Source organism: Sebastes umbrosus, chromosome 4, assembly GCF_015220745.1.
Source record: "Sebastes umbrosus isolate fSebUmb1 chromosome 4, fSebUmb1.pri, whole genome shotgun sequence".
In the NCBI taxonomy this organism is placed as follows: Eukaryota; Metazoa; Chordata; class Actinopteri; order Perciformes; family Sebastidae; genus Sebastes; species Sebastes umbrosus.
Window position 1 is genome coordinate 418259 of NC_051272.1, and position 27900 is coordinate 446158.

At 41.9% G+C, this 27900-nt stretch overlaps 4 protein-coding genes and 2 long non-coding RNA genes across 7 annotated transcripts; 3 read left to right on the forward strand and 3 right to left on the reverse strand.

Moving 5' to 3' along the window:
* The first annotated feature begins 1718 nt into the window (after positions 1 to 1718).
* sinhcaf (SIN3-HDAC complex associated factor) lies at positions 1719 to 9707 on the forward strand. Its single transcript, XM_037767509.1, has 6 exons — positions 1719 to 1941; positions 6392 to 6519; positions 6664 to 6763; positions 6846 to 6969; positions 7083 to 7233; positions 7482 to 9707. The coding sequence occupies exons 2-6, from the start codon at positions 6392 to 6394 to the stop codon at positions 7816 to 7818; spliced, it is 840 nt and encodes a 279-aa protein (XP_037623437.1). The 5' UTR covers positions 1719 to 1941; the 3' UTR covers positions 7819 to 9707.
* Positions 5312 to 7181, reverse strand: LOC119486946. Its single transcript, XR_005206621.1, has 3 exons — positions 7049 to 7181; positions 6808 to 6956; positions 5312 to 5461 (listed from the first exon to the last, which is right to left on the reverse strand). It is a non-coding gene; the product is annotated as an uncharacterized LOC119486946 (long non-coding RNA).
* A 1099-nt stretch (positions 9708 to 10806) lies between the features above and the next one.
* kxd1 (KxDL motif containing 1) lies at positions 10807 to 15635 on the forward strand. Of its 2 annotated transcripts, XM_037767359.1 has the most exons (6): positions 10807 to 10885; positions 10978 to 11040; positions 12973 to 13085; positions 13255 to 13407; positions 14272 to 14318; positions 14407 to 15635. In XM_037767359.1, exons 3-6 carry the CDS (start codon positions 12988 to 12990, stop codon positions 14661 to 14663), a joined length of 555 nt encoding a protein of 184 aa, XP_037623287.1. In that variant the 5' UTR covers positions 10807 to 10885; positions 10978 to 11040; positions 12973 to 12987; the 3' UTR covers positions 14664 to 15635. The 2 variants fall into 2 exon arrangements, with proteins under 2 accessions (XP_037623287.1, XP_037623286.1); XM_037767358.1 differs by lacking the exon at positions 10807 to 10885 and having other exon boundaries at positions 10892 to 11040.
* Positions 11377 to 12867, reverse strand: LOC119486623 (putative uncharacterized protein DDB_G0284695). Its single transcript, XM_037766866.1, has 2 exons — positions 12823 to 12867; positions 11377 to 12405 (listed from the first exon to the last, which is right to left on the reverse strand). The coding sequence occupies exons 1-2, from the start codon at positions 12865 to 12867 to the stop codon at positions 11377 to 11379; spliced, it is 1074 nt and encodes a 357-aa protein (XP_037622794.1).
* On the reverse strand, positions 14091 to 20424 carry LOC119486876. Its single transcript, XR_005206603.1, has 2 exons — positions 20287 to 20424; positions 14091 to 14652 (listed from the first exon to the last, which is right to left on the reverse strand). It is a non-coding gene; the product is annotated as an uncharacterized LOC119486876 (long non-coding RNA).
* On the forward strand, positions 20182 to 27647 carry LOC119486874 (endoplasmic reticulum-Golgi intermediate compartment protein 2-like). The gene is made up of 13 exons (XM_037767357.1): positions 20182 to 20929; positions 21044 to 21152; positions 21248 to 21294; positions 21383 to 21450; positions 21563 to 21603; positions 22265 to 22366; positions 22496 to 22588; positions 23788 to 23843; positions 24004 to 24102; positions 24209 to 24306; positions 24403 to 24565; positions 26298 to 26377; positions 26504 to 27647. The coding sequence occupies exons 1-13, from the start codon at positions 20824 to 20826 to the stop codon at positions 26567 to 26569; spliced, it is 1128 nt and encodes a 375-aa protein (XP_037623285.1). The 5' UTR covers positions 20182 to 20823; the 3' UTR covers positions 26570 to 27647.
* The last annotated feature ends 253 nt before the right edge of the window (positions 27648 to 27900 follow it).

Below are 27900 nucleotides of genomic sequence, written 5' to 3' on the forward strand. Positions count from 1 at the left end.
CATTCGAGTGCTACGTCTATTTATTTATTTTACCATCAATCTATAATTCAAGGCTCTTTAATAGACATGTTATTCCCCTTTTATTTGCACATTCTTTCCCCAAATTGTATGACTGACAGCTAGACAGCAGTCCATGTAGCAGAGCAGTTATCCAGAACAATTGTGCATTTTGGATAAAAGCAACACATTTGGCACAAATGTAGGTTTATATGTTATGTAAATATCTATATATTTTCATAGCATATAAACCAAGACATTTGGCACAAATGTAGGTTTATATGTTATGTAAATATCTATATATTTTCATAGCATATAAACCAAGACATTTGGCACATATGTAGGTTTATATGTTATGTAAATATCTATATATTTTCATAGCATATAAACCAAGACATTTGGCACATATGTAGGTTTATATGTTATGTAAATATCTATATATTTTCATAGCATATAAACCAAGACATTTGGCACATATGTAGGTTTATATATAATGAACTTTTGTAACATATAGACCTTAATCTGTGCCAGATGTGTTGCTTTTATTGCAGAATGCATAATAGTTATGAATATTTCATCTTAGCTGCTCCACTAACACATTCTAGTAGAAGCGTTATGCGGTGTGATGTGTTTCTGTGATGTGACAGCAGGATGACTGAACTCTCCTGAGGAGTTCAAGACCTATTTTAGAACACATTCTCAGGTCCATTCTTACTCAACCCGTCATTCTCGAGATCTTCATCCTCCTGAATGTCTCACTAGAAGAGGTACATTTTTAATAGGATTTAGAGGAACCGAATAATGGAGCAGCTTTTCACATCTATCAATAAACTGTTCATCTGTCAAATGTTTCAAAAGTCTCTTAAAGGGTCATTTATCTGCTGTCTTGTAATTGCTTTTCCTCATGTTGTCCATGTATCTGTTTTTATGTTTGTTTGTTTTTGCCACTCACAATGTTGTTTGGTTATGATTACCCAGAAGTCTTTATAGATATTTAAATCAATATCCTCCTCAAAAACACTAACCATACACTTCCACACACACACTTGTCTCTTTTGATATATTTATTGTTATTGTTGTTATTATATATATCTTGTTCTAATTGTTTGTCATCACTATTATGTAGTCATATTATTTCTTTATATTAATCTTGTCTCTAGAGGCTTCAGATCAGCCCAGTGGGGTTTCTGTCTCTTCCTGCACTGAATCTTATTAATTTATTGTTTTGTTATGTTGTGTAGTCTGAAATTGTGCAAAAAAAATAATAAAAAAAAAATCTATCATAAATGAATAATTTAATTGTGCAAAACAAATAAACTGGATGTGTTTGTCGGTCTTGAACTGACTGCTGGATGCTGGATGGAGGCCAGGTGGCTTTATGCACCTTTTATTTACCACTAATCTGCGGGTCTCCTGTCACGTCTCCGTGCGCAGCCCGCAGCCCGCAGACAGACATCTGCTCTGTGATCTGTCTCTGTGTCTCTGTGGTCCTGTAGTAAACCAGTAGACCCGGTGGTCCCGCCTCTCTGCTGACTCTCTCCAATGCTCCCTAGCAACCAGGCCGAGCCCCCTGCTCCCTAGCAACCAGGCCGAGCCCCCTGTTCCCGCGCAATGTTCCCATCCTTATAAGGTCAGCTGCGCGCAGACGCACGGACACGTCACCGGACACGTCACGCGCTGTTTATGTAAATGCTCTGATTGAAGAAAAAGAAGAGAAGCTGCTGCTGCTGTGAGATGGAGGCGTGGACACCACGCATGCGCACTACAGTCCACTACTCTACCACAACGCGCACGCAACGCGCACACATCAACACGCACACAACAACACGGAGCGGGTCTCTGATGCGGGTTCATCTTCATAACAGAAACACCAGAACGACGCGCACTGAGGACTAGTACTACTATTACTACTGAGATCCAGATCAACACGCACTCTGAGACAAGGTAACGGAACCGGACCGGTTCTCTTTGGTTCTCTTGGTTCTGCTGGGTTTAACGGGTTTAAAGTGCTGGTTCTGGTTCTGTGTGTTCTGATGTGACATTTGAAACCAGCTCTGAGCTGAGTCAGAACAGACGTTGAGTCTGGGCCTCCTGATGCTGCTGCACCGACGGGCCGGTTACCGGAGGAACTGTTAAAGTAACCGGGAGGAGAGGAGATGTGTTTAATAGACTTTAATAGAGTCCGGATGGACGCAGAGGAGGCTGCTGCTGTTATTGTTCATGTTTGTTGGATGAAATCATATTTATTGCTCCAGATATTATTGTACTGCTGGAAACACTCTAATAAAGATACATTAATACCCAGATAGATACATTAATACCCAGATAGATACATTAATAACCAGGTAGATACATTAATAACCAGGTAGATACATTAATAACCAGATAGATACATTAATAACCAGATAGATACATTAATACCCAGATAGATACATTAATAACCAGGTAGATACATTAATAACCAGGTAGATACATTAATAACCAGGTAGATACATTAATAACCAGATAGATACATTAATAACCAGGTAGATACATTAATAACCAGGTAGATACATTAATAACCAGGTAGATACATTAATAACCAGGTAGATACATTAATAACCAGATAGATACATTAATAACCAGGTAGATACATTAATACCCAGATAGATACATTAATAACCAGATAGATACATTAATAACCAGATAGATACATTCATGTCCAGTTAGATACATGAATACTCAGATAGTAGTATCTGTATGTGTATCTGTGTAGTTGTGTATCTATGTAGTTGTGTATCTGTGTAGTTGTGTATCTGTGTAGTTGTGTATCTGTGTAGTTGTGTATCTGTGTAGTTGTGTATCTGTGTAGTTGTGTATCTATGTAGTTGTGTATCTGTGTAGTTGTGTATCTGTGTAGTTGTGTATCTGTGTAGTTGTGTATCTGTGTAGTTGTGTATCTGTGTAGTTGTGTATCTGTGTAGTTGTGTATCTGCAGTCTGCTCCACATCTCCTCGTGCTGGTAGAGGAGCAGTTAGAGTTTGTGTCTCACGCCCACCCGGACTACAGACACCACAGATGCGTCTCCAGCACGCGGCTGCTGCTGCTGCTGTCAACAAAACGTCACCCAGACACTAAACTGCTCTGAACCGACTCCTCTAACTCCACTGCACGCTAGTTTAGAGTCAGTAAACCGGCTCACAGAGAGCCTCTCGTGTTTGCGTCGCGGCGGCGGAATAACAAAGAGTAGAGATCAGATTACAGGAGGAGGTCTCTGGTAGTAATCCTTCTATTCAGCTGTATACCCTTCATCTCTCTGTAGTTAGTTAACGGAGTGAGGCATGAAGCGCCGTCGAGCAGCGGACAGGCTCATGAGATGGGTGCATGCAGCAGGTCGTGTGTGTGCCATGCTTCCTCTCTGCTGCTCCATGCGTCCATGCTGCTGCGTGCTCGTTGGAGTGGGCGGTGAAATGTGCGACTCGCACTTTTCTCTCGATAAAAACACGCTCATTTCTCTGCTCCTGCTTTTATTTTAAGAAGTGCACGTGTTAATCAGTCTGGTCTGAACAGCTTTCAGAATGAATTTTACAGTTTAACATTTAATATTGCAGCTTTTTTCGGGTTGAATCGCAACACACCTCCATGATCACCATGATCACACCCCCTTTCCTCTCCTCTCTGCTCCTGTGAGGAGTGTGTTGCCATGTTGAGCTGCGTCACTACTGTATTCTGCTGCACAGATCGTCTCCACGTTACAGAGGAGACACTCGGAGGTGAATACGTGGTTGACATTGTGATAAACTCCAGAATACATGTGGCACCGAGCTGATCCAACGTTGTTTTATAACTACAACTAATAGAACATTACAGATTTAAACTGATGGTAGGAATTGATTTAAGTTATTTTAATACCCTTCTGATCATACCTGCTTTGCTTTTATCACTAATTCCCTTCATATTTTATATATATTTTATATTTTATATCTTCCACTTATGCAATTTTGTTAATAGTCTGCTTATTGTCAATACTGTATATACTGATCCTATTTTTATATTTCTTATTATATTAGCTGATGCATCTTTTTTTTGCACTACACTGCAAATCCCCCCACTGTGGGATTAATAAAGGAATATCTTATCTTTAAGTGAGTGTGAATTACACATTTAAAGCTGTAGTGCGTAGAAATGGAGCAAATATGATAAAAGAGGTTATTTTTATAAAACGGTCACTATATCGTGACAGTAGTGCATGAGACAGGTAACCTGGAAAAAAAGCATGTTCCTCTGTGTCCTCCGGTGCTCCTAACGGCATCTGCTAGATTTCACAGAAACGGAGGAAAACAAGCAGATCTGGAGCTGATCTGGAGTCTGCCGTCTCTGAGCAGCTGTCAATCACTCAATAACTCTGATCAAACAGTCAAACCAGGCAGCGCTGATCAAATATGAATCAATATTCTGTTACATTAATGCCTATTTCTCTCCTCACATGTTCTCACAATCATCTTGTAGTGCACGGTTTAGCTGTAACATGAGAACGTTTGTGACCCGTCAGCCATGTTGAGATCTGTTGAGGAAACACCAAGATGTTCTAAAGCCTGAAAACAGAGCCATGAGGAGGAGCAGAAGTCTAGGTTTCTCTCAGAACACTTCAATTACAATATGATGAAAGGTTATTATGGGATTTTTCCCCCAATGATGCCAAAAACATTCTGCCTACTGCAGGTTTAAGTTAGTTAGGTGTACAGTTTGTGTTGCTGCTGTTTTTGTCAGAAGTCTCGCGTAAAATATACGTTCAATCTCAGAGAAGCACTTCCCCGATTAAATAGATTTATAACTTCAGAGGCTTTATTTGCACGTTTATTTGCAGATAAGTATTATTATTATCTGCAAATAAGTTTATAAATAAGATTATTTGCAAATAAACTTTCTGCAACAGTAAAGGACACATAGAAGCATTTAAATCTGTATTTATCTGTATGTGTATCTGAATGATACAAAATTGTGTGTTTTAATCAACATATAACATATATATATATATATATATATATGTACCCAACTCTGCTTCTATATGTATCTCACCGCCTCTTATACTGTGTATATATATATATATATATATATATATGTTCTTAATACGCCCTTGTACAAAGTATTTCCTTTTATTATTGTAACATAACTTATTCTTTTTAATGGAGCTTCCCAGCAAAAAGTATTTCACACGACTGTACTTGTATAATCGGCGTAACAATAAACATGTTGAATCAGGAGACAGCTCTCTGGTTCTCATATTATTATATCAGTGGTCTCTGATATAAGCCTCAGAGTGAGAGGTCTGTGTTGTTCCCTGCTCTCTGCGGGCTCTCTGTAGAGGACCTGGAGGACTGATGATGATGGCAGGATGAAGAAGAAGCCAGTCTCAGTCTGGGGGGCGCGGCTCGCAGTTTGCCGCAGTTCAGGTCTCCATGTGCTGTGGAGATTACACTTTTGCCTAGCAACATAAATCATAATTCCCCTGCATAATCAGCGCGCTTATTGCATTATGCCTGATTTCGCCAGGAGACACATTTAGATATTTTTTTGCATTTCTCTGCTTTTATTTTTAACTTTACTTTTTTCTTTTTAAAACCCTATATCAGAGCCCGTGTCCTCTGCAGCCTGCAGCATCCTGATAAATCAATGCATGCTTATATTTTGAGGAACCACCATGCAGCGTGCATCCTGTGCGCGCAGCATGGTGATGGAGACATGAATCTGTCTGACATGCTGTCTGACTGTTGACCTACTTCTCTCCCACCCCCCAATGTGGGTCAAAGCAGAGAGATGCTGCAACTAAAATCGCTTTCCCTGAAATGTTAGTGCTCCTGAACGCCTCATATATTAATTCACATAACTGAAATAAAAGATCCCCTCTGAACCAGAGATGTTCTGCTGCAGGCGGTTAACATCCTGCACACCGATGAGAACCTTGTTGTTCAGACTCCACAACCAGCACTGCTCCCAGTAGAACACTTACACACCAAATACTGACAACAACTGCACTATACTGTACACTGACTGTGCAATATCATCACTACTACTGCTACTCAGGTGTGATTCATACTGTGCAATATTTTCAGGTGGAATTTCATTTCATTCTCATTGTGCAATATCATTTTTCCAATGGTGCAATTTTGTTAATAGTCTGTTTATAGTCAATACTGCATATAGTTCTCCTATTTTTATACTTCCTTCTATTTAAATGGTTCATATTTTGTTTCACTTTGTTTAGCTCTTTTTTACTGTTAGCTGATGCTTCTTGTTTCTGCACTATCCCCTGTACTGCTGTACACTGCACATTTCCCCACTGCGGGACTAATAAAGGAATATCTGATCTTATCTTATCTCTTAACATTTAAATCTGTTTTTTGTTTGCACGCAGATGTTTGGCTTTCATAAGCCGAAGATGTACCGGAGTTTGGACGGCTGCTGCATCTGCCGCGCAAAGTCGTCCAGCTCTCGTTTCACGGACAGTAAGCGGTACGAGAAAGACTTCAGGAGCTGCTTTGGGTAAGAAGAGACACAGCTGGACACGTGATGGTTGGACAGAGATCCGCCTCAATGTGGATACTGTATAGGTTATAATAACACACCTTATTCATTTGAAACATTTTCCTGTGTGTCATTTCTGCACAAACTGTGATTGTGTTGCAGACTGAGTGAAACGCGATCTGGAGAGATCTGTAACGCCTGTGTGCTGCTGGTGAAACGCTGGAAAAAGCTACCTGTGGGAACCAAGAAGAACTGGAACCATGTGAGTCTGGCTCACAATACTATTGCTCGGTCATGATAAAGTACCTGTGTAAACTCATTCAGTACGTCTCTCCTCCATGAAGGTGGTTGATGCCAGAGGAGGTCCCAGTCTAAAGATAACTTCCAGGCCCAAGAAGATAAAGTCCATCTCCAAGAAAGCCCGGCCGAGCCAGATCAGCAGGCTGCAGAAAGAGCTGAAAAGAAACAGTGAGTTACGGTTTAATGGAAAGCACTTCGCATATTTCTTCCTCAAATACAGTAGTTTTTTTTTGTCACACCTACTCACCCCTCCATTGTTCACGCTTTGTTCTGCCCACCAGATTCCGATGCCCACAGCACCACCTCCAGCACCTCCCCGGCTCAGTCTCCCAGCTACAGCAACCTCTCAGACGACGGCTCAGACACGGAGATCAGCCCGGGATCCAGTCGCTCTCCTGTCTTCTCATTTCTGGACCTCACTTACTGGAAGAGGTAAATCAGACAGTGAAGCATCAACACAGATTCAGTATTTAGGATTCAGAACAGCGTCTTTAAAGCCCCGACACACCAACAACCCTTCCACACAGGTGTTTTCATTCTCAATAAACATGAGAGCTGACAGTGTGTTCACTCGTATCGGTACTCGGTATCGGAGAGTACCCAAATGTAAGTACTTGTACTAGGTCTGAAAAAAGTGGTATTGGTGCATCCCTAATACCATGTGTTCTGTTTTGTTCTAGGCAGAAGGTGTGCTGTGGAATAATCTACAAGGGGCGCTTTGGGGAGGTGCTCATCGACCCCCACTTGTTCAAACCGTGCTGCCGCAAACAACGACAGCAGCAGCAGCAGCAAGAGGAGGAGGAAGAGGAGGAAGAGGAGGAGGAAGATGAGGAGGAAGATGTGGAGATAGAGGAGGGCCAGGAGGGCGTGGATGTCAGCGGGCCCGATTCCCAGACGGAAGAGGAAGTGAAGGAGACGCCGAGGTGTGAGGAAAATGCAGAGCCTGCACAGCTATGTGTTACCTTGACAACGCCTCCAACCATGAGCGCGGCGGTGGTGATGGAGGACGGCTGGTAAGGTCAAAACTCCGCCTTGCACACATCTCTGAAGGAAATCTTGGGGTGCTGTTTGTTTGTCTCAAACACGTACAGAAAGAAGTTGCCTCAGATTGCCTTCAATCATAAAGCAGCTGTAGATCCTTCAGTCTTCTCCAGAATAATGTTGAAGGGTTGTTTATTTAGTTTGAATGGTAACTTATGAACTGTTGTTTTTCCACTTTGTCTCTTATTTTGTATTTAATATTCAAACCACCTGATGATGGACCATCATCCGTGGTGACATGCTGGAGCTCTACTTAGTCAGTTTAAAAAGACTTTATTCCAAAACGCAATAGATCCACTAGCTCACAGAAAAAGGTGCTACTTAAAATCCATTACTCAACATTTCAAACATTCAGCTGAACCTTCTCCCAGTGTGGATATTTTATAAGCATATTCTGTTAAGATGACTAATATAACAGTATTACTTTTGCTTTCTTTGTCAAGAGTAGACAACTCTTTTTTTGAAATGGTGGATATCTCGTTTTGGAATGAAAGACGCTTTCCGTCGACAGAGCACAGACCTGTACAGTAGCCCTCGTGTTTCAGTCTTTTCACATTGACATCCATTCCTATCAAACAGTTTGTGTTTGTTTGTAGACTGTCTCTGTGTGCAAATATGTGTGTGGGTCCCATTGAAATAAGGCCTATTCACAGCTTCAACAGCAAAAACACCAGCCTTAATGATGTGTTACAGACAGCGCTAGTGTTAATTCTGGATCGGTATTAAGGAACACAAAGGGACAGTATATTTATCGTGGCCTCAGCAACACGTAGTGCATTTTGCATGAATGGGACGCCCACTCATCCAAAAGACTTACTGATCTGATGCATGAGTCTACTAAAATTGCATGGCCTTATATAAACTGTAAATCTTATTTTTATTTTTTTGGATCCATTTCTCTAACTTATTTTTATATGTAAGAAAAAAAAAAGGAAAAATAGAAGTTTCTTTGCTTAATAATAATAATACCACATAATACGACAGCAAAACACACAATCGGTCTATAGTCATTCAGCAATATCAATATCAGTGATTCCCGTCATTCCTGGGTCAGTATAGCTAAAACACTTTATACAAGTTGAAATTCTATGCCATTGCCTCTTATATACCACAAATGTGTTGTGATATATAGCCTAATATTACTTTATTTATCAAACGTAAGCCAAAGCACATTGAAATTCACCCAATGTCAAATCAATGCAGGTTTTCCATGGACACTTGTGCTTGTCCGAGGTCATTTGTATGTATGTTTATGGTATTTTAAACAGAACACTAAGATGAAATTTCATACATGTGATGTTGTAGTCGGGAGCAGAGGGTGTGTTATGTACATACGGGGTTGGGTGAGTCTTATGGCTCTTATATAACGGTTTCATTATTTATTTATTTCATATTTATTTGTATCACTGCATCCCCACATAGAAGTGTAATACTATGAATTCTTTTCATCTCTAGCTTAAACGTAGAACGGTTTTGTACTTCAGAAATCGAATGTAATTCTCACGCAGGCTTTGTTTCACATAGCGTTGAATTACTGGTTGTCAATATTTGTGAAATGTTGTTAAGTATTTATTTGCTCATCAGTTGAGTTGCGTGCAACCTAACTTATTCTGTACCATCACTTTGGATCTGTATCATGTAGACTGAAACGAATGATAGATTGCAACCAAACTGTACGTTTCCCCTTTTAGTCTGTAGCTTAATAACGCTACAGAGTTGTAGGATAAATAACTGTAGACTTGCATGTATTGTTGCTATGCATTTACTTAGCTTACAAGTTAGACAAAGCGGTTTTGTATTTTTTATAAATCATGTACTTTTTTTACTTGTCCCTTAATAAAAGTAATTTTGTGAGTTTTCTTGAAGTATGGAGTTACTGAATTTATTGGTATGAATAATACCTTATTGGTATGGTATAAGATGGGTAAGTGGATAAAAGTGAACTCAAATTCAGCTAACCACAAAGTTAGAAATGATTTACTTTATTTTCTCGAAAAGACCTTCTTTCATGGCAGTGACATACTATATCATGTAAGTATTAACGTGTGATGCAAGATAGTGTAAGGGAAAGGTTAAAGTGAATTAACAACATACTGCAGACCATCTGATCAGACTCATCAGTCTGTCCTGGTTTCTACAGGAGATGTCTGCATAAGACTTTTATTAATTATACGACTACACTAGATTCAAAAGTGAGCATTTTGTTCACATGTACATCACACTACTTACCTTACTTTATTTTAATAACACTGTAATCACTTTGCTTGAGATTTAAACAAAGAAATAAGGGTTGTTCATAAAACGTTAAACGTAACACTAACTTTTTATATTACTTTATATTTTCATTATACATAATATTTTCAAAGTGATTATAGATAGATATATTTAAAATAATGCACAAAGTTAACACCTGTACATGTCAAGCAATTTGTTAACTGTTGCAGTATTATAGTCTGTCCATTATCCGGGGCAGACTTATCGTATGCATTTATCTAAAAAATATGCATTTGTTTAAAAAAAATAAACATACATTTTATAGATAAATCCATTTATATATAAATGTATTTATTTATTAAACAAATGCATATTTTTTCATAATTTTATAAATAAAATAAATAAAATAAAATAAAATAAATAAAATAAATAAAATAAATAAAATAAATTTGCGTTGTTATTTTAATTGTATAATTCTACCTTTGAAAAACTTTGATATAATCAGATTAGATTTGGTAATAATGTATATTTGTAATTTGCGCAGTTTTAAATAAAGAAAAGAAAGCAACATGAAAGAACAGCGATCTACCGGTGACCTGTGGAGGGCAGCAACACGCCTCTGCTGCGTCTAGTCTGCCGCAAATCACAAACGAAGAAGAAGAACAAAAAACACCGGAAACGGTGGTCCTATGACCGGAAGTATAAAAACAAACACGGAAGTGCTTTGTTATTGTTTTCCAGCAGCTGTTAGAGGCTCTGAGGTCTGAGAGGCTCCGTGAGGGTTAGAGGCTCTGAGGCTCCGTGAGGGTTAGAGGCTCTGAGGCTCTGTGTGTGAGGGTTAGAGGCTCTGAGGTCTGAGAGGCTCTGTGAGGGTTAGAGGCTCTGAGGCTCCGTGAGGGTTAGAGGCTGTTAGAGGTCTGAGAGGCTGCAGATCTGATATTCAAACAACCAGAGGTCGAGCAGACATCCACCGTGTGAGCTCAGGTAACTAATGTGATTATTGTTGCTTCGCTCAGTCAGGTTACCGGTTAACGGTTACCGGTTAACGGTGCCGGTGCCGGTACCGGTAGAACCAGCGGACCGTCAGCATGCTAACAGAGTTCATGAAGTTCATCATCTAAACATGCAGCATTAAACTACCACAGAGGAACTGAACCCTCCTGTTGTCTTCAGACTTCATTATATCATAAATATAATATATATTAATTCATATATTATATAAATATAAATATAAAGGTCTTTAAATAACCTGGATGGTTCCCTTATATGGTCTCTGCAAAAATAAATAATGACCACTACTTTCGTTGCATGATGGGTATTTTATTCTAAATGATAGCACCTGTGGTGTCCCGGTGGTGTCCCGGTGGTGTCCCTGTGATGTCCCGGTGGTGTCCCGGTGGTGTCCCTGTGGTGTCCCTGTGGTGTCCCTGTGATGTCCCGGTGGTGTCCCTGTGATGTCCCGGTGGTGTCCCGGTGGTGTCCCTGTGATGTCCCGGTGGTGTCCCGGTGGTGTCCCTGTGATGTCCCGGTGGTGTCCCGGTGGTGTCCCTGTGGTGTCCCTGTGGTGTCCCGGTGGAGACCCGGTGGTGTCACGGTGGTGTCCCTGTGATGTCCCGGTGGTGTCCCTGTGATGTCCCGGTGGTGTCCCGGTGGTGTCCCTGTGGTGTCCCTGTGGTGTCCCGGTGGTGTCCCGGTGGTGTCCCTGTGGTGTCCCTGTGGTGTCCCGGTGGTGTCCCGGTGGTGTCCCTGTGATGTCCCGGTGGTGTCCCTGTGGTGTCCCGGTGGTGTCCCGGTGGTGTCCCGGTGGTGTCCCTGTGGTGTCCCTGTGGTGTCCCGGTGGTGTCCCGGTGGTGTCCCTGTGGTGTCCCTGTGGTGTCCCGGTGGTGTCCCTGTGGTGTCCCTGTGGTGTCCCGGTGGTGTCCCGGTGGTGTCCCTGTGATGTCCCGGTGGTGTCCCTGTGGTGTCCCGGTGGTGTCCCGGTGGTGTCCCTGTGATGTCCCGGTGGTGTCCCTGTGGTGTCCCTGTGGTGTCCCGGTGGTGTCCCTGTGGTGTCCCTGTGGTGTCCCGGTGGTGTCCCTGTGATGTCCCGGTGGTGTCCCTGTGGTGTCCCGGTGGTGTCCCTGTGGTGTCCCGGTGGTGTCCCGGTGGTGTCCCGGTGGTGTCCCTGTGGTGTCCCGGTGGTGTCCCGGTGGTGTCCCTGTGATGTCCCGGTGGTGTCCCGGTGGTGTCCCGGTGGTGTCCCTGTGGTGTCCCGGTGGTGTCCCGGTGGTGTCCCTGTGGTGTCCCGGTGGTGTCCCTGTGGTGTCCCGGTGGTGTCCCGGTGGTGTCCCGGTGGTGCAATGTGTCACTCTGTCATTAAACATGTTTTTATATTATAATAATTGTAATATTCGGACTAAACTTTGACATCTACCGGTCTGTGATAATCCATCAACATTATTCCTCCAATTTTGAGTATAGTCCAAATAATTCATAATTTCTGCATTTTTTCCTAAAAAAAAGAGGTTTAATTTCATATAAATTAAGTTAATTGACCATGAATTCTTAAAAAAGTGTAAAACTTGTAGTAATGAGTTGGAATGAAGTTGGCCAAAAAGGTGTAATACAGAATTGGGTGATAATTTATAATGTATGCTTTAAAAACAGTCTAACCAGACCGGCTCAATTTGTAAACAGAAGTTGCATGGTCGAGGGAAAGACAACAGGAGGGTTAACAACCGGGTTTCAGCTTCCCTGTAGAAGATGATCAGAGTCTCTGGATCTTACCAGTTGACTCGGTTCTGAATAACTGACTGGGTCCATTAGCTCCATCATTAAGCTTTCTTTCTGGGCTCATGGTTTCAATGCGTGTTGTTGAGAATATTATATTATATTATACTGTTACTCTCATTTCTAAATGGCGCTTTGTGTCTGCAGCTGTTGATCTTCATCATGGTGGAGCCGACAGCATCTGGAGTGTTCTGTAACCGGATGCTGAGCATGGTCAACTCTGAGGACGTGAACGCCATCATCCAGGCTCAGAGACACATGTGAGTGTCATGATCTGTGATCAGTCTGCTTCTTCTCACTACTACATATAAAATGAATGTGCTGTTTGGTGCAGGTCACTTCCCTTACATATGACAGTGATGCTGATATCTGCCTTATAAACTGGCACCTGAAGATGTTTGTTGCTTTGCTGACTGATTGTTAAAACAGGCTTGACCGCTTTGAGAAAACCAACGAGATGCTGATCAACTTCAACGGGCTGTCCAACGTGAGACTGCAGCAGATGAACGAACGCTTCCTACTCCACACTCGCACCCTGGTGGAGATGAAGAAAGATCTGGACAGCGTCTTCAGGAGGATCAGGTAAGTCACTACTCTCCCCCCCAATACACACACACACACACACACACACACACACACACACACACACACACACACACACACACACACACACACACACAATCTAGGGTGACCAGGTGTCCCACTTTACAGCATTTCTATCCCTTATTGTCCCACGTCCCACATATTGAGACGATGTCCCACATTTTCATCGACTCTAGTTTTCAAAAGTCAAACCGCTGCAGGACAGATGCTGTTCTAAATTCTGTCTTTCATCCAACGGCTGGATAGAAAGCAGTAAGGCTGTCATCATCACGGTGCTGTGTTTGCTGTCAAACTTAGCACACGTTGGTCAAATTCAGGTTTACATTTCACCGTCTTCGCTGCGCTACGCCCAACGGAGAAAAATTGTGAGTCATCAAAAAGTCCCAAACTCTGCAGATTTAGGAGGAATATGATGTAAACTAGCACAAAGAAAAGGAAGAACAGCTACAACGAAGACTGTGAAAACTACTTAGAAGTATTTATAAGAAGGTGGACGGAGATTCTCAGAGCTTTTAGTGAGATATTGTTATATTTCACACTGAGGGGGAATACGACATGAAGAGACTCAGTTCACGTGAGTCTCACAAGACTCATAAAGAGACGTGCCGATCTCTGGATGCATTAAAGCATTAACGCATTAACGCATAGAGATGTTAGGAGATAAGGGGCAGAATATAAATGTTTATTATTTAAGTTAGATAGACAGTATATCTAAATTGTAGACTTCCTCTCAGCCTTGGTAACGTGTCCCACATTTGTCCCACATTTGGTTTGTTGGGATCTGGTCATCCTAACACAATCACACAGTCAACCTCTGATTATTGGCCTCCTCTGCTTCTCCAGGACACTTAAAGGGAAGATTGCTAAGCAGTACCCGGAAGCTTTCAGCAGTGAGTTAGACATCTTCTTCATCATTTTATAACCACAGTTAACGTCCCTAAATCAGCTTAAGTAAAGATATCTCTGTTTTTCTGTCAGATATCCATGAGTCACCCGTCCTGGAGGACGACGATGATGAGTTCGACCCAGTTCCCCGCAGTGCTGCCACAAGAATTACAACAGCCACCTCGGAGCAGAGCACAGAGTCCTGTGACACAAGTCCAGATGTGATCTCACCCACTGTGAGCCGATGCTCTGAAGATCTCTCTCAAGAGCCGCCGGACACGCCCACCTCCGACGTCCCAGAGACAGCCGTCCTACTGGACGAGGGTCCGGACTCTGTACCTGCAGAATAGAGCGAGCGTTGTGTGAATGGATTTCAGCCTCGAGCTTCAACCTTCAAACTATTTGAGCAGGAGGTCATGTTGTATATTTGAGTTTGTGTTGGCCTCTACAATATCTGCTGACTTTTCTGTTGGGAAGAGCGTCATAACCTTGATGTTAGGTGTGGCTATGAACTGTCAGTGAGGATGCTGGGTTTTTGTTGGCATGCTTATTTGTCCTTTGCCTGCACAGCACTAAAATAATGCAGATTATACTTGAAGTGGTATCTCACTATAGATGTACTGTATATCTATAGGATACTGACAGTAAACCTGAGCAAAAGCCTTCACTCATTATGTGATTAGAAGCATCTAGAATTGTTTTGTTGTTGACTGAAGGAAGAAATCTCATGATTTATGTTTATGTTTTGAAAGACAAAAGTGAATGATCGTCTCAACCTGAATAAAAGTAGTTAGGGTTTGTGAGTAGTTACTACTGTTGTCTTACTATTACAACAGTATCATATTGCAGCATTGTTATTCTATGAGCCTCTGTTAAAACCAGAAAATATGTTTGTTAATGCATTCATTAATGTTTTTCAGCAGCATTTAATCTGATACTTTACTGATCCCTGCCAAGAAATGCTCTCTTTGTTTGCTGCCTCCATCGCAGGGAAGTCAAGGAGAACTTTAATCGTCTGTGATTCAGCAAACTATTCAAGGACACATGAGGACGGAGGCTCTTTGATACGAGAGCTGGAAACAGACCCAACAACTCCTTTCTCTCCATTAAAGATGCAGTTTTGATGTAAAAGGGAAATTCATCTTAAAATGTCCTTCATTTGTTATTTATGTCATATTTTTACATCTCAGTTTTCATTTGTGGATTTGAAAAATGTTGTCCTTTTAAAAGCAGAGAGAGAGTATAGTGATAAAATGTTGACAATGCTCCATAATAATAATAATAATGTAATAATAATAAAAAATAATAATTGTATGACTCTACTGTCCAAAATCCAATGGAATAATTTTCCCTTTAACTTGAAGTTAATGTGAGACATGGGATTGCGTCTTGAAAAATGTTTTTGGCTCAAGTTTATGAACAATATCTTTGACATACGGTGTCCTTTGATCTGGCTTTTTTAAGTGTGAGTTACAGCTGTGTTATTACAACATTTTATAAAATGAAAAAAACTGAATACATTTAATAAAATTGAGATGCAAAGAGAAAGATATTACATTTTAAACAACATATGTTAAATGACCAGGCTGGTGTAGGAAGGTGCAGGCTGGTGTAGGCCCTCAACATGTAGACATCAAGGCAATAAATAAAGTAGATTAAAGGCTGAAATACCAACGGGGCTATGCTGGCTAAAGCTCTGGTACCGTCGTACCCAAAAGCCCAAAGATCACAATGGGGGAACTGGTTTATGGTAACGTGATTAATTCAAACTGTGCTTGGAAATATGGACTCTGTAAGCAAAATATCGTTGAAAAGTCATAAAGTCCTGAAAACCTTCAGGAAAGGTCTGAGCATTCACTCTGAGGCTGTCACCAGAAAAAACAACATGACACCTTCAAAGAGAGATTATCTGCTCAGGTTTTCTGTAGTATGTTGAGGTTTAGTTCAGTTTATGTTCGGTATTGACACCATGCAACAGGGGCTCTCTGAATATGCTAAAAGAATAAGACTCTTCTCTGCTTTATGGCGTCTAAACCCAGAGGACCATCATCTCATAATAACCATGGGACCATGTAATACTCCATCATACTGTAGTCTACTGTACACAATGAACAGATACTCCATCATACTGTAATCTACTGTACACAATGAACAGATACTCCATCATACTGTAGAATACTGTACACAATGAACACATACTCCATCATACTGTAATCTACTGTACACAATGAACAGATACTCCATCATACTGTAGAATACTGTACACAATGAACACATACTCCATCATACTGTAGTCTACTGTACACAATGAACAGATACTCCATCATACTGTAGAATACTGTACACAATGAACACACTCCATCATACTGTAATCTACTGTACACAATGAACAGATACTCCATCATACTGTAATCTACTGTACACAATGAACAGATACTCCATCATACTGTAATCTACTGTACACAATGAACAGATACTCCATCATACTGTAGAATACTGTACACAATGAACACACTCCATCATACTGTAATCTACTGTACACAATGAACAGATACTCCATCATACTGTAGTCTACTGTACACAATGAACACACTCCATCATACTGTAATCTACTGTACACAATGAACAGATACTCCATCATACTGTAATCTACTGTACACAATGAACAGATACTCCATCATACTGTAATCTACTGTACACAATGAACAGATACTCCATCATACTGTAATCTACTGTACACAATGAACAGATACTCCATCATACTGTAGAATACTGTACACAATGAACACACTCCATCATACTGTAATCTACTGTACACAATGAACAGATACTCCATCATACTGTAATCTACTGTACACAATGAACAGATACTCCATCATACTGTAATCTACTGTACACAATGAACAGATACTCCATCATACTGTAGTCTACTGTACACAATGAACAGATACTCCATCATACTGTAATCTACTGTACACAATGAACAGATACTCCATCATACTGTAGTCTACTGTACACAATGAACAGATACTCCATCATACTGTAATCTACTGTACACAATGAACAGATACTCCATCATACTGTAATCTACTGTACACAATGAACAGATACTCCATCATACTGTAGAATACTGTACACAATGAACACACTCCATCATACTGTAATCTACTGTACACAATGAACAGATACTCCATCATACTGTAATCTACTGTACACAATGAACAGATACTCCATCATACTGTAGAATACTGTACACAATGAACACACTCCATCATACTGTAATCTACTGTACACAATGAACAGATACTCCATCATACTGTAATCTACTGTACACAATGAACAGATACTCCATCATACTGTAGTCTACTGTACACAATGAACAGATACTCCATCATACTGTAATCTACTGTACACAATGAACAGATACTCCATCATACTGTAATCTACTGTACACAATGAACAGATACTCCATCATACTGTAGAATACTGTACACAATGAACAGATACTCCATCATACTGTAGAATACTGTACACAATGAACACACTCCATCATACTGTAATCTACTGTACACAATGAACAGATACTCCATCATACTGTAATCTACTGTACACAATGAACAGATACTCCATCATACTGTAATCTACTGTACACAATGAACAGATACTCCATCATACTGTAATCTACTGTACACAATGAACAGATACTCCATCATACTGTAGTCTACTGTACACAATGAACAGATACTCCATCATACTGTAATCTACTGTACACAATGAACAGATACTCCATCATACTGTAATCTACTGTACACAATGAACAGATACTCCATCATACTGTAGTCTACTGTACACAATGAACAGATACTCCATCATACTGTAGTCTACTGTACACAATGAACAGATACTCCATCATACTGTAATCTACTGTACACAATGAACAGATACTCCATCATACTGTAGTCTACTGTACACAATGAACACACTCCATCATACTGTAATCTACTGTACACAATGAACAGATACTCCATCATACTGTAGTCTACTGTACACAATGAACAGATACTCCATCATACTGTAGTCTACTGTACACAATGAACAGATACTCCATCATACTGTAATCTACTGTACACAATGAACAGATACTCCATCATACTGTAGTCTACTGTACACAATGAACAGATACTCCATCATACTGTAATCTACTGTACACAATGAACAGATACTCCATCATACTGTAGTCTACTGTACACAATGAACACATACTCCATCATACTGTAATCTACTGTACACAATGAACAGATACTCCATCATACTGTAGTCTACTGTACACAATGAACAGACAAGGGGGGGACAGGTTGTTAATGAGGGCCAGGCGGACCCCCGGGTCCCCCAGCAGGTCAATCTGACTGAGGCAAAAACACAAATTTATTTACAAATATGAGCACGATATCACCTGAAATATTTAAGGTAGTAAATCTACATTTTGTGAGATGGGGCCTCGATATTGAATATAGGAGCTGCTGCACCCAAGATCAGATCAGATCAGATCAGATCAGATCAGATCAGATCAGATAATCCTCCTCTGCACGCCACACTGGAGTCATACAGGGGCACCTTCAGCCGTAGACTGAGACCACTGAGGTGGACCACAGAACGCCACAGGAGGTCTCTCCTACCAGCGGTCATCAGACTATATAACTCATCAGCCTTCTGCAGGAAGGACAGCTGAAAACACCGAACACTGAGGACAACTATAATATCAATATCATGTGTAATACTACTTTTTACATTCTCATGTGCAATATTATTTCTTTTCTGTTTTTTACTTTACCTTTTTTATTTTACCGATCTTATTTACTCATTTTACTAAATGTATCTTACTTCATTGTTATTCTTTTAGGCGCTGGTGCTAATCTCTGGCACAAGAACTTCCTTCTGGATAATTAATATCTTATTTTATAAGATAGAACTTTATACGATAAGATAAGATAAAATAGAACTTTATTAATCCCGAAGGAAATTCTTGTGCCAGAGATTGCTCAAAATTACAACAAAATTACAAGTTCAAGTGTATAAAATAAAAAGTACTATTTCTAGCACCAGAGCCTAATAGAATAACAATTAATTAAGATATATTTAGTAAAATGAGTAATATCTAGTGAATGTTCAGTGGACGTTTGTGCAGAAATAACTGCTGCAGCTCCTCCAGACCAACAGAGGTTTCCCGTGTCTTGTGAAGTGACGGGGCTCCGCAGAGAGAAACGTTATCGTCTCCGACCAAAACTCCGGCGTCAAATAAAAAAGAGAAAGTAAGCTAAAAAAAACAAACAGAAAAGGAGTGATATTGCTCATGATGGACAGTGATATTACACATGGGAATGGAAAATGTGGTATTGATATTATATTTGTGGTCAGTGTGTTCTCAGTGTTTTCAGCTGTGGCTATTAACAAATTATCAAATAACAAGGTTATTTCTTATCAATGTTACCACACAGACAACCTGGAGGGGTTCCTGGTTCTGTTAATACATCCATGGTCCTGACTGGACCCAAAGCTTTTACAAGTTAGCAAACAGCAATTTAACTAGACCAGACTCTTCATGGTCTTCTGTGATAGTATCTACAGCATAGTGTTAGTTTTAATCTTATTAATGTCATGTTAAACTGTGAGCTGCTCCTCTCCGCCAGAGGGCGCTGAGCCGCTCCTCTCCGCCAGAGGGCGCTGAGCCGCTCCTCTCCGCCAGAGGGCGCTGAGCCGCTCCTCTCCGCCAGAGGGCGCTGAGCCGCTCCTCTCCGCCAGAGGGCGCTGAGCCGCTCCTCTCCGCCAGAGGGCGCTGAGCCGCTCCTCTCCGCCAGAGGGCGCTGAGTCTAAAGAAGAGACGTCTATATTCCAGACTATCAGGTCAAACTGCTTCAGCTAACAGCTAACAGCTAACAGCTAACAGCTAACTAGCTGCTCTCTGAGGTAACTCACCTGTTTGTTGTTTCTTGATGTTTCACTGTGGAGATCAACTGTTTAACTGAAGACTGAGCTGACGGTTCAGTTACGACTTCTCTCATCACTCAGACCAGACCAGCAGCCCGGAGGCAGGTTAGCCACCGGCTAGCTACCTAGCATGAAGTGTTAGCTGTGTTGCTAACATGCTAGCAGCTGTGATGTTCATCGTCAGCAGAGAGACAGAGGAGCTGAAGAGGAGCAGAAGAGGAGCAGAAGAGGAGCAGAAGAGGAGCTGAAGAGGAGCAGAAGAGGAGCAGAAGAGGAGCTGAAGAGGAGCAGAAGAGGAGCTGAAGAGGAGCAGAAGAGGAGCAGAAGAGGAGCTGAAGAGGAGCAGAAGAGGAGCAGAAGAGGAGCAGAAGAGGAGCTGAAGAGGAGCTGAACACAAACTGAAGGTTTCACATCGACCAGAGAACAACTGAACATCAACGAGCTGCTAGAACCTCCAGGTCTGTGAGTTAGTCTCTCTTAATGAGGTAGTGAGTCTCTGCTCTCTGCTCTCTGCTCTCTGGCACCATGAGGAGACTGACTAAGAAGAAGGCTCTGGGTCTGGTCAAGGAGCTGGACGCTTTCCCTAAAGTCCCCGAGAGCTACGTGGAGTCCACAGCCAGCGGGGGGACAGGTAGGTAACCCACACAGGTCAACCACAGGTAGACTCAGGTAGCATCCTTTATATAAGGTTACACCTCATTCTGATGCTCTCTCTGTCTCTCTCTGTCTCTCTCTGTCTCTCCAGTGTCTCTGATAGCTTTCACTCTCATGGCTGTCCTCGCCTTCCTGGAGTTCTTCGTGTACAGGAACACCTGGATGAAGTATGAGTATGAGGTGGACAAAGACTTCAGCAGGTAAAGAGGAGATGAAGAGGAGATGAAGAGGAGATGATCATTGTGCTTCAGTCCAGTGTGTTTGTCTCCTAACTGCATCTTCTCTTCTCTTCCAGTAAGCTGAGGATAAATGTTGACATCACGGTGGCCATGAGATGTCAATGTAAGTACCAACAGAAGGTGTGATATTCATTAGTATTCCAGCTGTAGAGAGAGAGAATGAGGAAGGATGTTTCTATATGTGACTGCAGATATCGGAGCAGATGTTCTGGATCTGGCAGAGAACATGGTCGCTTCTGATGGTTTAAAATATGAACCAGTGAGTACGAGCAGCGCCTTCACTGAGCAGTCACAGCTTATCTAAAACAGATTCTATATTCTCTTTGTGTAACAGCAGTAAAGTTAATTATCTGTGTTTTGTCACATTTCAGGTAAACTTTGAGCTCTCTCCAGAGCAGAGGTTATGGCACATGTAAGAATAACAGTTACACCTCTTAACATGTATATATGAACCCTCCCTGAAGGAATACAGGAGCATTTTCATTCAGCATTATTCAGCTCTGTCATTTACATTACATCTAAATTCAGTTGTCAGTGACATAAACATCCCAGCGTCTCTCAGGAAAGAGACCTTCCACCTGTCAGATACAGAGTACATGTTGACTGTGGCAGGTTCAAATATCAGGTCATCATGGCAAACAGGTTTCTCATATGTTAATAAATATTATTATAAAAAAAACAATTCTTCAGGTAAAAATAGGCAATGATTAATGATATGATATATTCCATATTTCTAATGTCAGGTACCGATGACCGAGTATTTCTAGTAGTTCTGAAGCGTAGCTTTTAGAACTGAGTGTCCGGTAGAACTGTTGCCACGGTGGCAGGAGAGGAAAACTCTCTCGTCTTCATACAGCATTCACAGATCAGCAGACTAACGGTAGCCTAGCAGAGCAGGAAATACATGTTACCTGATGTGTAGAGCAAACAAGCCGGTAAAGTTTACTGTATGATGAAAGCTTCCTTTTCTCAAATTTAAAATACTGTTTCATCCATTGTGATTGTTTTTATTTTTTTATCTCATTCCAAGTGAGTTTTTGTCTCCTTCATGTCTCCGTCCCTCTCTCTGTTAGGACACTACTGCACATCCAGGAGCGTCTCCGGGTGGAGCACGCTCTCCAGGACGTCATCTTCAAGGCTGCCATTAAAGAAGCTCCTCCTGCTCAGCCTAAAAGGTCTTAAACATCCTCAACATAAAACTCTTTGGAACTGAGAGATGGTTATTAAAATATGATTACAAATGTAAACAAGAGAGTGTTCAAACCTGTTCAAACCATTGTGTTGCTCCTTCTCCCCCCCCGTAGTGAGGACGGCACCACTACCCTCAGTGCCTGCAGGATACACGGACACCTGTACGTCAACAAGGTGGCGGGAAACTTCCATGTTACCGTTGGCAAGTATGTATCTACAGTACACGGCTGTAACACACACTGTGTGTTCCATTACTCATACTCATACTACTGTACTGTCTAGTACGGCAGAAAAATATCTAGTATGTCCCAATACACAGTATGTCAATGCAGCAAGCCCAAAAGTACCAGGATGTCCTGCTACATCTGGTCACATTCTGCAGGATGTAAACCAGCAGGATGTCCTGCTACATCCGGTCACATTCTGCAGGATGTAAACCAGCAGGATGTCCTGCTACATCCGGTCACATTCTGCAGGATGTAAACCAGCAGGATGTCCTGCTACATCCGGTCACATTCTGCAGGATGTAAACCAGCAGGATGTCCTGCTACATCCGGTCACATTCTGCAGGATGTAAACCAGCAGGATGTCCTGCTACATCCGGTCACATTCTGCAGGATGTAAACCAGCAGGATGTCCTGCTACATCCGGTCACATTCTGCAGGATGTAAACCAGCAGGATGTCCTGCTACATCCGGTCACATTCTGCAGGATGTAAACCAGCAGGATGTCCTGCTACATCCGGTCACATTCTGCAGGATGTAAACCAGCAGGATGTTCTGCTACATCTGGTCACATTCTGCAGTATGTAAACCAGCAGGATGTCCTGCTACATCTGGTCACATTCTGCAGGATGTAAACCAGCAGGATGTTCTGCTACATCCGGTCACATTCTGCAGGATGTAAACCAGCAGGATGTCCTGCTACATCCGGTCACATTCTGCAGTATGTAAACCAGCAGGATGTTCTGCTACATCCGGTCACATTCTGCAGGATGTAAACCAGCAGGATGTTCTGCTACATCTGGTCACATTCTGCAGGATGTAAACCAGCAGGATGTCCTGCTACATCTGGTCACATTCTGCAGGATGTAAACCAGCAGGATGTCCTGCTACATCTGGTCACATTCTGCAGTATGTGAACCAGCAGGATGTCCTGCTACATCTGGTCACATTCTGCAGGATGTAAACCAGCAGGATGTCCTGCTACATCTGGTCACATTCTGCAGGATGTAAACCAGCAGGATGTTCTGGCTGTTCTGACCCACAAACATTCACAATGTTATGATGAAGTAGTTTGTCCCAGTTGTATGTATACTGCATACAACAGTACGTACTCTGTAAGAGCAGCTGCAGTCTGAGATCTGGAAGGACCCTTAGAGATTAAACCTCTTCATCCTGCTCAGGTCCATCCCACATCCCAGAGGCCACGCCCATCTAGCTGCCCTCGTCAGCCATGACAGTGAGTATATGAGTATATAGATATATATATCTACACATGTCCACTCAACGAATGTTGTCATACTTTGGTAACATGGTGATGATATTCACTCTGTACATTAAAACTGTGGTTGCAGTTTCATTCACTTGATGATTATGAATTGTTTTGATTTGTGTCCCAGCGTATAACTTCTCTCACCGGATCGACCACCTGTCCTTTGGAGAAGTGATCCCCGGGATCATCAGCCCTCTGGACGGCACAGAGAAAGTCTCTCCTGAATGTACGCCTGCGTTGTCAAACATGAATCACTTTTTATCCTAATTTCTGTCTTTCCACTGAGCTAACATTATTATTATTATTATTATTATTATTATTATCATCTCCAGCTAACCACATGTTTCAGTACTTCATCACCATCGTGCCGACCAAACTGAACACCTACCAGGTCTCAGCAGACACACACCAGTACTCCGTCACAGAGCGGGTAGGTGACAGACGGTGTACATCTCGTTATGTTTGTGTAGTATTCTATCTGTGTACTGGTGTATATATGTTTAGTATTCCTCTTCATGCTCTGCAGGAACGAGTGATCAACCACGCTGCAGGCAGCCACGGAGTCTCAGGGATCTTTATGAAATACGATATCAGCTCACTGATGGTCCGAGTCACCGAGCAGCACATGCCTCTCTGGCAGTTTCTGGTCCGACTCTGTGGCATCATCGGAGGCGTATTCTCTACAACAGGTAGATAAACTCATCAGTAGTGTTCCAGATTAAAGGAACACACTGGAGCTTTGTCATGTTTTAGCCTGTACTTTAAATACGGCTCGCTAAATTGCTGCTGTTAATATTCACATTGCTTTCCTGACCTCTGGGCAGCCGTTGAGTGCTTTTCATTTGTTATATATTATTAGTATGAAAATCAACTTGCAGAGACTTAAAGGGACTGTTTGTAAGAATCATAAATGTCCGTTAAGTCAACTAAAGTCAGCGTCCTGTTGCTGGCGCTTGTGCTCGCTCTACATAGACATGAAGGAGCATCACTCAACACAGTGAGGAGACACACGTCAGCTAAAAGCACAATATCACTCTATATTTCAGCTGCTTGGCAGTAATGTTAGCTGACCAGACCAAGGGCTTCACCAGATACAACCAAGAGGTTTTGGTGCTTCACTGTAGTTTGTGTTGGAGTCTGAGTCTGAACAGCGGAGACACACGCGAGCGACCATGAGACACCAACTCACCATGATTCATACGTGGAAGAAGTTACAAACAGTCCCTTTTAAAATGTGGAAAATAACAATAATCCATCCCAGAGAGCATTTATTTCGCCTTGTTTATTCTCATGTTAGTCGTGCATGGTAATGCAATTTTTAAAATCTAGATGTATGTGTGTTTGCCCAAACCCCTGTTTGTTTACCACCTAAAGCAGGACTTAAGACATTTACTGTCCTCTAATCTTCTCATCTACTCCAACAAATCACCTTTAAAACTGAATAGCCAGGTAGGTGTTCTCACAGAATGACTAAAGGTAACGGGAGGAGATGATGGAGGTACTGGCAGGGTCCAAGTTTCAATAGTAGAGGAGTGATTCTGCTGGTGAGGGCAGACGCTCAGACGCTCAGACGATCAGACGTTCAGACGTTCAGACGTTCAGACGTTCAGACGTTCAGACGTCGAGACGTCGTTCAGGCGTTCAGGCGTTCAGACGTCCAGACGTCGTTCAGATGTTCAGATGTGCAGACGTCCAGACGTTCAGACGTCCAGGCGTTCAGATGTCCAGACGTCCAGGCGTCCAGACGTCCAGACGTTCAGGCGTTCAGGCGTTCAGGCGTTCAGACGTCCAGGCGTCCAGGCGTTCAGACGTTCAGACGTTCAGACGTCCAGACGTCCAGGCGTTCAGACGTTCAGACGTCCAGACGTCGTTCAGATGTGCAGACGTCCAGACGTTCAGACGTTCAGACGTTCAGACGTCCAGACGTTCAGGCGTTCAGGCGTTCAGACGTCCAGACGTCCAGGCGTTCAGACGTTCAGACGTCCAGACGTCCAGGCGTTCAGACGTTCAGACGTCCAGACGTCGTTCAGATGTGCAGACGTCCAGACGTTCAGACGTTCAGACGTTCAGACGTCCAGGCGTTCAGATGTCCAGACGTCCAGGCGTCCAGACGTTCAGGCGTTCAGGCGTTCAGACGTCCAGACGTTCAGACGTTCAGACATCCAGGCGTTCAGACGTCCAGGCGTCCAGACGTCCAGGCGTTCAGGCGTTCAGATGTCCAGACGTTCAGACGTTCAGACGTCCAGGCGTTCAGATGTCCAGACGTCCAGGCGTCCAGACGTCCAGGCGTTCAGGTGTTCAGACGTCCAGGCGTTCAGGCGTTCAGGCGTTCAGACGTCCAGACGTCCAGGCGTCCGGACGTTCAGACTGTAAAATGAGCATCAGCGGCTGCAGTTAAACGGACCTTTGTCTGATTTGCAGGGATGCTCCACGGTGTGGTGGGATTCTTGGTTGATGTCGTTTGCTGCCGTTTCCAGATGGGAGTCTACAAACATGTTAAGGTGAGCCAACAACATGACCTTTAACCTCGTAGACACTACTTATTTTGAATTGGAATGTAACTGGATACTTTACCTATTCACTGTTTTACTGTGATCATTCTCCATGTTTCTGTTCTTCTTTCCCAGGAGGCTCCTCTGAACGAGCAGCCGGACAGTGAAACCTCCATTCCTCCAGAAAATGAAGCTGAATAAGGAGAGTCTCTACATCTCAGCTGACCGTCAGCTCACCATCTCTGCCTAACCCTCCAGACAGCAACGCGACGCTGGCAACATGTTTACAGCTTGTTTTATTATGATGACGTCCCGGCTTTGTTCACAAGTGTGTAAATATTTGTATTTTTAAATTTTTTATTGGGTGTGTTAAAGATTCCGACGTGACTGTCAGTCCACCTGTGAAGGATTATAATCCATACCTCCACTAACTATCTGTCATTTTCACTGGAACGCTGCTGCAACACTAATTATCTACGTTATCATCGTGGATCTGGTCGTGGATCTGGGGGGGGGGGGGTAAAGGGGGGGATAAAGGGGGGATTGTGTGAGATACTAGAAGGGGTTTAAAATTGTTCCAACAGTGTGCCTATGAGTGTAAATTAGTGTTACAAATACGAGGCTGATTTATTAAATAAAATCCACTTTCAACTTGATGTGGACCCGTTATTAATATTAATATTGTTTCTGGTATCATCTCACCTCGTGGCTGCTGCTAATGATTACTTTAATTTTTGAGTATTGTGCGTTTGATATTTTTTCGAGGTTGTTTTCATGTAATTTAGAGTTTGTTATTCCAATAGTTTATAAACCAATTTTGAACGTAGTAAGTAAGTACCGTTCATCTTTACCTTTAAGACCGACTGGAGGTTTCCCTGAGGATCATCTGCTCTTCTTTAACATACACAGGTTTTAAAAATGTTTTCTATGAACTTAAATATTTCTAACCAAAACAAATTCAACTGGCTGCATGTGTAGAAAATGTGTGAATGATTTGCGTTTCTTTCACCTCAGTGTCTCCAGCACTGAGAGCTCGCTCTTCTTTTAGATTTGCATTTTATATATTTTTTTCATTCATCAGTTGAATCATTTGGTCGATAAAATATGATCCCAAAGATTGTGAGTCCAAAGTTACGTCTTCAAATGTCTTGTTTTGTCCAACCGTCACCCAAAAAATATTAATTTCGAATGTTATAAAACAAAAGCAGCAACACTTGAGAAGCTGGAACTTTAGAAAATTTACCATTTTTGCTTTAATAAACAACTAAATGGATTATTATTGTTGTTTCATAGGATGCTCGAGTCTCCACTTTAAGGTGGTTTAAAGTAAAACAGCCTACGAGTGAATATTTTACACCATGTCAAGAGTTTATTTGACAGTATCTCAGAATATCTTTCAGTAAACAAGTTTTTTGTTTTTTAGCAAAATGTAATATATCAGTACTGTCGCATTTCATAAAAATAGTTGTTCACGTCTTTGAAACTACAGTATCAATGATACAGTAAACCATATTTGTAGGAATACAGCTGTA